At 40.5% G+C, this 9,268-nt stretch overlaps 2 protein-coding genes across 2 annotated transcripts; both read right to left on the bottom strand.

The window, feature by feature from the left end:
- Positions 1-248: 248 nt before the first annotated feature.
- Positions 249-5,711, bottom strand: casq2 (calsequestrin 2). The gene is made up of 11 exons (XM_023415984.2): positions 5,200-5,711; positions 3,538-3,622; positions 3,285-3,385; positions 3,058-3,169; positions 2,497-2,570; positions 2,290-2,420; positions 2,129-2,174; positions 1,997-2,051; positions 1,669-1,769; positions 1,472-1,546; positions 249-1,392 (listed from the first exon to the last, which is right to left on the bottom strand). The coding sequence occupies exons 1-11, from the start codon at positions 5,434-5,436 to the stop codon at positions 1,120-1,122; spliced, it is 1,290 nt and encodes a 429-aa protein (XP_023271752.1). The 5' UTR covers positions 5,437-5,711; the 3' UTR covers positions 249-1,119.
- Positions 5,712-7,032: 1,321 nt separating this feature from the next.
- LOC111662075 (potassium voltage-gated channel subfamily E member 2-like) lies at positions 7,033-8,705 on the bottom strand. The gene is made up of 2 exons (XM_023415823.2): positions 8,408-8,705; positions 7,033-7,485 (listed from the first exon to the last, which is right to left on the bottom strand). The coding sequence occupies exons 1-2, from the start codon at positions 8,435-8,437 to the stop codon at positions 7,156-7,158; spliced, it is 360 nt and encodes a 119-aa protein (XP_023271591.1). The 5' UTR covers positions 8,438-8,705; the 3' UTR covers positions 7,033-7,155.
- Between the last annotated feature and the right edge of the window lie 563 nt (positions 8,706-9,268).

Below are 9,268 nucleotides of genomic sequence, written 5' to 3'. Positions count from 1 at the left end.
TGTGATGACAATATTATCTCCCTGTGCAGCTGCTGCTGTTAATTCAGGTGAGAAATAAACCTGATGAAGAAAGGAGAAGTAGTGAGAGATGAGAAGAGGAGATTACAGCTTTGCTATTGAAAATGGAGAGTGTCAGCATGTGGCTTTACAATGTCTACGCTGTAACACCCCTAGGCAGAAACTGTAACTTTACACCAAACATTACATCTGAAGTCGTATTACCTGAAAGGAGGATGGAGAAACACACATTTACCACCCTGTTTGGTTTATTGACAATGAGGGCAATGGGCCACAACTCATTTGATTGAACAGGTAAAAACATTTTATAAGTGCGACTGAGTGGTGGAAGAAGTACTCAGAAACTGTACTCATGAAACATGTATAAGTAAAAGTACAAATGTAAACTACATGTTGAGGCATTGTATTGTTTTGTTTGTTTGTTTGTTTGTTTGTTTGTTTGTTTGTTTGTTTGTTTGTTTGTTTGTTTGTGGGCCACAAGAAATTCTGGAACTACTGATTCAGTTATTAATATTATATTGTATTTTGTATCTATATATTTTGTTTCATGTAAACTCTTAATCTGAAAAGTAACCAGGAAATAAATGTAGAGCAGTACAAAGTGCAGTATTTCCTTCTGAAATGTAGTAGTACAGGTATGAAAATACTCAAATAAAGGACCTCAAATTTGTACAGTAAAAATACAGTATTTGAGTAAATATACACTTTCCACCATTTTTTGTTGCTTTTGGTATTAAAGTTTAACCCACTGGAGAAATTAAATAATGTCTCTTATTGAGGACTGATGCTTTCACAGTGCTCTGGATAAAAAGAAGAAATTGTTGAGGGGTTTATTATGAACAGTCATTCATAGATGGATAAATGACTGTCTCATGATGTGAGGTGAATGTCTGGTCCAGACATTTAAATATATATATAAATATTCATATGTTTTATTTCTAATCCCAAACCCGTTCTAGGCTTATTTAAACTGTCAGGTACATATTCAATACAAATTTGGAATTATTTCTAAGTGAAAAGTTACTACAGTTGTTTGAAGTTCACGTTCAACTCGACCTGATGAATAAAGACTGAGGAGTCACAATTTATTATTCTCATGAATTACTCATCATCATCATCATCATCATCATCATCATCATCATCATCATCGTCGTCGTCGCTGTCATCATCATCATCTTCACTGTCATCATCATCATCATCTTCATTATTGTCATCATCCTCCTCATCATCATCGTCGTCGTCATCGTCGTCGTCATCATCATCATCATCCTCGGTATTGACTTTGCCGGACAGCACATCTTCAATCCAGTCCTCCAGCTCCTGAGCGCTGGGAAGATCCTCCTCATCTTCCATCTCCATCCACACGCTGTCGGCCTGCTCACAAACACACAGCGGTCACACAGCGTCACCACAAACTCAGCACAACATGTCCAACAGGTTGTCATGGACTTACATCTGTTACATTGACTACTCCAATCTGTGGTCTGTACAGGTCCACCTTGAAGGTCTTCTCCCAGTAGGGGATCAGCTGAGGGTGAAAAATACAGATCACATTAGAGCTGCAGCTTGTGAGCTTTGGTTTGATGTTTCACTGCTTTCTTGGCTGCCTGCCTCTGCGCCTGTCTAAAGCCTGGAGGTGTCACGGCTCACCAAGGGAAAATCATCGGGGTCGATCCAGATGATGCTGAGGTCAGGAGTGTGGGTGTTGTCCCTGGCTACCTCCTTCAAGATCTCCAAGAACTCATAGCCATCTGGAAGAAACACAACACTGATTGATTCAAACTTCCTAATTAACACGTTACAGCTCGTTTGTTTAAAAAAAAAAAAAAAAAAACATTTTAGTGGCATTTTCTTATTTAAATGCTTTATCTGTTACATGTTTTATTGTCTATTATCTATTTCACTTTTATTATACATATGCCATTAGCCTCCAGATGTTTTAGTGTTTATGTGAATAGTCTTCATAACAAACTCTTACCAGGATCCTCCTCCTCTGCAAAGGCCACAATGTGGATGCCCTCGATATCATCCTCCTGGGATAACAAAAGAAATATAAATGTCAGGTTGCTGTCACATGTTAAGGAAAACTTAAGTTAAAGTCATCACTCACCCAGGTCTCAAACATATCTTCTGCACGCAGTTTCCTCAGAGTTGGTCTGATGGTACAGAAAAGACAGTATTTGTTTCTACAATAAATCCTTTTTTAAAAAAGTGACACCGAAATTGGTAAAAACACATTTGAGTATTAGGTCAGCGTTGCTCTTTGTTTACCGTCTGTGTTCGGTTATGAATTCCACCAATTCCTCCTCAGAGTGAGGTTTGCCTGGGATGGTGACGGGCTCCTCCATGAAGGGTTCATAGAAATCCACCTCGTTCAGCTTCAGCGTCAGCTCCTTGGCCACCTGAAGCAGAAATGACAGCTCAACCGATAGTAGTTATGTGTCTGTTGAAATGTTTGCGTGTTTGTTTGTTACTCACAGATTTCTCAAAAGTGGCAAAGAACTTAATGTAGGGCTGGAACTGCTCTGCAGCTTCTTTAAATGCTTCATAGTCTGAGAATAAAAGGGAACAGGGAAGGGAAAGGAGTTGTGTTATCTTATATGCAACAGGGTTTTGTTGTGTTCCTATTTTCTTGATCACACATCTGTTTGTGTTTTCTTTGGCTGTTGTATACGTGACATTTGCACATCAGGGAGCGGAAATAGCTGAACTTTGACCTCCACTTAATGCTCCCACAGTTGGTCAGATGGGGTAAGCTGCGGCTCATCACCACAAGCAAACTACTCTAGACTCAGTTCTCCCAACGCATGTGAGAAGGGACAAGGCAGTGGCAGCTGTGTGAGCAGCAGCGGTAAAAATGGATCCGTAAATCCATGGAGATGAGGGGGTTAAAATGCGCTCATGTTATAATGAAGGGCATGAGCCACAGAAAGCCCATCACAGACCGGTCTAACAAGGTAGCGTGCTCTGTTCAGACAGCAAGAAAACATACACGTTTTACAAACATATCAGTTTGAGCCGACAGCCTCGCACACTCACGCTCAGAGTCTTCGCTCTTGAAGTAACCGATGAGGCGGATATCTTCCTCCATCCGATCAAAGGCCCTCAGCTCCAGAGCATTTCCTATCACCTCTACTGGCTCCTCTAATAGCTAGAGACAGACAGAAAGAGGAGAGAGAAGTTCTAGGGTAAGCTTGTTACTCTGGCTAGACTGGTGTTGATCAGCGCTGGCAGCTGGGAATCTGCCCTTAAATCACTCTACTCACGTCCAACAAAAACTCCACCAGGGTGTTAGCAGAGAGCAGGCCGTCGAACTCGATCACCCGATCCTCCTTAAAAACATATACACTGCCTTCCTCTTCCAAACCTGTGATTGATGGAAATTGCATATCATTATTTACATTTAAAGTCAGCCCTTGACTAAATAACTGTTATTAATGGCAGTCCTCTTTCGAGACTTGCTAATCTCACGCAAATAAATGAGGCTAAATTAAGGTTATGCTGCAATCAAGTACTCACCCAGTTTCTTTGCCACCTTTGCATCTTTGTGGGAGTCCACCATTCCAAACCCAATGTCCTTCTCTTCCATAACCTGAGCTGCAAGCTGCAGCCAAAAGAAAAAGATGATTTGGGAGTAAATGGTAAGAACAGGACAGAGCACAAAAGATGTAAAGAGACAAGACAGAAAGAAAATAATTCATTTTGGGTTTGAGGTTCAGTAAATTTGATCAGATATTAAACTCCCAGTTCAGTTAAAATGTTAACTGAAGCTGCTTTTGTGAAAAAAAGGAGGAGCTTGACTGCAGTGGTAAAAATTATTACCAAAGTTGGCAATCTGACAGAGGTGCCCAAGCTGTCCAGGGGCCATAAAAAAACAGTTACATAATCATCCAGACTGCCTTGTTCTAAATATAACCAAAGAGAACACATAATTATTCTGGCAGTTGTTCTGTGAAGTACAGTAGGTGAGCTGATTGAAATTTGGACTGTGCTGCCACAAATGATTCTCACACAAGTTTATGTTGGTGTGATTAATGTGCTGTCTTCAGCGCACGAGGAAAAGCTCGGTACCAGACAGTTAAATGTATCCGGTGGGGTTTCTGACCACTAGTAGCGGTATGTGGTGAGGGTTTTACATGCGCATTCACGTTTTGTTTGTATCATGTACTGTAGGTGATCACACGCTTATGTGAACATGCACGCGGTGCCACCAGTTTTACGCTGTTCCACTGATCTATGCGGGAATGTGCCAACAAATGTAGCTGTGGCATTGAAGAAGAAAAACTGTTAACAAGCAATCATGGACGTAAACAATGTATAAATTATGTATAATGTTCACAGGTCACATTAGTTTTCCACCAATGAACAACGAGAAAGTAAACAGACCTCGAACAGGTTGTAAGGCTGCAAAAAACCCCTGCAAGTTGTAGATATTTTTGACATATGTTGTAAACTGTAACTACTCACTAACAGTCACTAATGTGCAATAGACTATTCTTTCTACATGGTTACTGCCCATGGGGGTGTCTGAATCTAGCATGGCCCACCTGTGCAGTGTAAAATAAGTAAAGCTAATATCAGAACTGCACGGCTGGGCTCAGATTACTTCAACAGATCAAAGAGCAACTCACCCTCAGCCACGTGTAACACGAGACAGGGCACACTTTTTCCTACTGTATGGGATTCATACAAAGAGATTCATTTAATCTATCAATTACGCATGTATCCTGCTGCTTAGCTGAGCTTGAATGCAAAATACCCTCAAGCTCTCTTATTTTGGGTTTGACAATTCCACAAAAAGCCACAGTAGAGCAGGAGGCAGCTGTGCCCTTCACATATATAGCTCAAAAACATAAAACAAATGAGCTCTTGGCCTATTTCTGCCAAAACAGTAGAGCCACAGGGAGAACTAGCATCATACATTTCTATGGGACTGTAGTACATATTGAATTAGGCTGAAATAACCTTAAGTGACAGCACTGTATCTCACTGGACAACAGTGCATTCATAGAGTGCACACACTTACACACTGACCTTGAGGAAACCTCTGCCACCAAACCAATTCTTTTGTATCCCTGCTCTTCTCTCTCTCTCTCTCTCTCTGTCTCCCGGTCCTTTAATCTGACCTGCACCTTATCTCTACCTACTTCCTACCTTGTTTTCCTCTTCTTAATACTTTACCTCCAGCACCAGCTCAGTCATCTGGTGTTGTTTCTGTAGCTCCTTGCTGTCTGGTATGGGCTCATGGTAGAACAGGCAAAGCATGCTGTACTTCTTCAAGGCTTTCTTGTAATTCTTGTCATTGATGTCTAGGACACGGTCTTTCCCGTCATACTGTGGGAACTCCAGGCCCTTCTCAGCCGGCGCCAGAGGAACGAGGCTCAGGCAAGGGAGTAGGAACAACCACAGGGAGAGCATGGTCCAGAGCTACCACACACCCCCAAAAGTCAGAGAATGGTTTGGTTTAACAAAATAAAACTAGATAACCAGAAAGGTCACCTAAAAGCCTGTGAAAGAGGAGGGAAAAGTAGGAAATGCTGTAGAAAGTTTAAGATTGTAAAAAGTGGTCCTTGAGTGGCAGTTCTCAAGCATCCCAAGCTGTCCACCGAAATCCAGTTTCTAAAGCATCTTCAGGACCCAGCAACTCCTTCTCGCAGTGTGACACTTTCTCTGTGCAGACACAAAGGCGAAAGAGGAGTACTGTCAGTCCGGTGAGGTACTGGGGTGGGGTGGGGGTGGATACCATACATAGCAGTGCTCCTCTCCCCCTGCCCGTGCAGGACAGGCCCATTTTTAGGAGACCAGTTGTTTGAATGCTAAAAATAACATGGCAAGTGAGAAAGAGAGATAGTAGAGGACAACAGTGGGGTTGTTTAATAGTATGTACTTTCTCCCATGTGATGTCTCTCTGAGGGAGTCAGGGATGCGGGATGAGAGAGTTGAGCCCTAATGATTTGGGGGTTCAAGTTATTTTGAGGTGAGGACCAAAAGTACAGCGGACGTGTGGTTTGGTGCATGAGAAGAAAATGGTGGCGATTTTTAAGCAACGGCTCAGGAGACAATCTGCCGACAGGTGTGCACAGGGCAACTTAAATAGTCTGCCTATAGTGGCTCTCCTGCGGATGTGGTCCTATGAATTTAGAATGTGCAATTTGCTATCTGACCATGTATAACAATGTTTGGCTTTCATTTGGGTGCGATTTGCAAAACCTTTGTCAGAATTTAATCTGCCTTATTTTTCAACAGCTTTACTCATTTAGCTCTTCACATACATTTACACACTGACTTAACTGACACTATCTTCCTCTTAAACTTTTTTATATAATAACCACATACATTCTGAACTACTGACAAACCAGCAGCAGCTGCACCTATTTTTACCTCCCTCTTTAGTCTTCTTGATCTCCACTCTTGCCTCAAGTACAATAGTTCTTTAGCTGCTTTAAATAGGGTTTCTGCTGCCCTCTGCAGGTAGAACCGCATACGAGCTGGTAAGTGACAACACCAGGCTTAAAACTGAATCCAGACACTATTAATTCAGTCAGTGCTTTACCTACTGTGACGAGTCAAAATATCTTCAGACAAAATGTCCTATAGCCAATAAACTACAGGCTACAATAGGTCAGCTGCACAGGATAACCAAACTGCGACACCACCAATGTTGTGAGTGAGAATGCATGAAAACTAGTGAGGAGAGAAGTACAAATAAATGGTTGGAAGTAAAAAGTAGTAGTAGTATAAATGTAAATGTGAAGATTCTTACTGAAAATGAAGGAAAAAAAGAGTCTTTATATCAATTATACCCGAAACTTTATCTTTAGCAATAACTTTTACTTATATAATCAATAATATATCAAATAACATGCAAGTTAAAATCAATTCAAATGAACACACATGGAACATCTGACATAATTGTGAGGGAACAGTATAAATATAAATAAAAATAAAAGGTTGGGGGCATCTTCCTAATTTATTATCGAGAGTAATGGATTAAGGATGAAGCTAAACCACAAATTAGATAATCAAGTGGACTTTATTATTCTGTTGCAATAGAAAAGACATGCAGTATGTTGCCCTGCTGCTTCTGTAACTGATGATGATGATGATTTGCTGTGAGTTACGTATCTGTGTGCATTATTAAACTCCGAAGTTAGTTATAACCCCGCCCTGCTGTAACCGAGCAGTCCAGTCCTCCTCGATGTATTGGTGGTAGGGGTCATTCGAGTGCTCCCTCCTCTTGGATTTGACGGTGCTCACCAGGATGGCCACAATGATGAAGGCAAATAAGCCGATCATCACCGCCAGATACCAGATGACGTCCCTGAAGTTCTCCTCAGCCAGTGTCTTGTCTAGAGCGTTGGCTGCAGCTGTCACGTTACGCCTCCAGTTGTCAAGATAGTGACCCAAAGCACTGGTCAGGGACCCCTCCAGATGAAGGGTCAGGTTGGACCAATCAGAGGCACTTATCTAGTTGGTGGGAAAACAGAGGATGATTTTCTTCTATTTTAAAAGTTTAAGAATATATACTTGTCTTTAAAGTACACTGAGTGTGTTGTATCCAAATTCTATTGGTACAACTAAACTAACTTCTTTTCCGCAGCTATACAAGAATAAAAGACAAAAAAAAAGTAGATATAAACAAAAGTAATAAAAGTAATTTCATCAAATACTCATAATAAAAATGGCAATTTTAAAGAAATAAGCCCATTAATATAGGTGAACAAATATGTAAACATTTTAAGGGGACAACTTCTCTACAGCATAAAACAGTCTTAACTAAATGGGCAACAATCACAGTTTAACTCACCCCACAACTGTTGTTAAATTGTGATGGGTGCATAGAAACACAGTGATATCCCCTTTTTTTAAGGTTTAAAGTAAATCCCACCCAATTCAAGTCAATGAGAAAAGCATATAAATAAAAACACAAGAAATTTGTCATGTCAAATAAACAAAACTGTTCTAACTTTGGCAGAAAGTTTTTCACACTTCATTTACAGTAAGAAAAGTCTTTAAGGGCCTTAGTGACCACAGCAAACACGGATATAAAGTCGGGTTATATTGGTCCAAATACAGAGAGAGAAGATGATTCAACTGTAAAAGAGGCCTGGTCATCAGACTGTGACATGCAAGACATTAAAGCAACATGCAACAAGTTCTGCCAACACAAAATTGCCCACATTGATTTCATTAGCATTAACTAACATTGCACCTTTCTGATTTAGTCTGTGTTTTTGTCGACCTACTTATCCTCATTCAAGCACAACTCTACAGCCAACCTTATGAATAACTACAGAAAAAGGGTTCAGCAGCCTCAAATCATATTACAGTTGAAGAAGATTGGGACAAACACTATGGTGTAGTTTCAGTTTTTACATACTGCACCAACCTTCTGCCAGGTTTTCGAAGACCACATCATGAAATTAGTCAGGAGATGAGTGAGAAAAGATCAAAATAAAGACGGCTGGTTAGAGGAAGCTGCAAAGTCATTAGCTCACTGCTTCACAGAAACGCAGTTAACCACTGCTCATATTTTGTTTACTTTTATAATCTTTTCTGCTTGGCTGAACATTCGGTTTTCAGTTTGTGTGTATGTGTGAGAGAGAAAGATACTGCGGCATGACCTTCAAAATGTTAGGCACACAAACTGCTGATATCTCCTCCAGTTGATAAAGAAAATGGAGTGCTGGAAGTCTTTATAGTCCAAACACACACACACACACACACACACACACACATACACAAACGAAATGAACACATTAAATAACAAATAACAGCAACAAATACAGGGCAGGAAAGGGAATAATTAAAGATTGACCTGACAAAGTGCTTTACAGAGGCATGGAAATACATTAAAAAATAGAATATTAAGATGGCATTAAAATTGCATTTAAAAACAATAAAAAACCAATTTGAATGAATAAAACTGTTTGAATAAGTCATATCAAAATTGCATACAATCATGTCGGAGACTTAGGACACCATTTTAAAAGAAGTGCTGAAGCAAACAGTAACATTTTAAGCCCTGATTTAAATGAGCTGATCTCGGGTGTTCAGGAAGCTTATTCCACAGGTGGGGAGCAAAGAAGCTAAAAGCTGCTTCACCTTGCTTGGTTCTGATTCTGGGAACACTGAGTAAATCTGTCCCAGATGACCTGAGGGGTCTGGATGTTTCATATCGTGCAAGTAGAGCGGAGATTTATTTGGGCCCGAGACCATTTAGTGCTGCATAGACAAGTAGTAGGATTTT

The sequence above is a fragment of the Seriola lalandi genome, unplaced genomic scaffold (genome assembly GCF_002814215.2).
Source record: "Seriola lalandi dorsalis isolate HSWRI2012SDOR001 ecotype SW California unplaced genomic scaffold, Sedor1 jcf7180002054559, whole genome shotgun sequence".
Taxonomy (NCBI): Eukaryota; Metazoa; Chordata; class Actinopteri; order Carangiformes; family Carangidae; genus Seriola; species Seriola lalandi.
Note: the sequence above shows the minus strand (reverse complement) of the source record. Positions and strands in the feature narration are given on the sequence as shown.

Coding starts and splice junctions, on each gene's coding strand:
- casq2 (XM_023415984.2), bottom strand. CDS start 5,436: ATGCTCTCCCTGTGGTTGTTCCTACTCCCTTGCCTGAGCCTCGTTCCT. Junction 3,386..3,537: donor AAAGGTGGCAAAGAAACTGG/GTGAGTACTTGA, acceptor CATCAATCACAG/GTTTGGAAGAGGAAGGCAGT. Junction 3,170..3,284: donor TGGTGGAGTTTTTGTTGGAC/GTGAGTAGAGTG, acceptor GTCTGTCTCTAG/CTATTAGAGGAGCCAGTAGA.
- LOC111662075 (XM_023415823.2), bottom strand. CDS start 8,437: ATGATGTGGTCTTCGAAAACCTGGCAGAAG. Junction 7,486..8,407: donor CTTCGAAAACCTGGCAGAAG/GTTGGTGCAGTA, acceptor CCCACCAACTAG/ATAAGTGCCTCTGATTGGTC.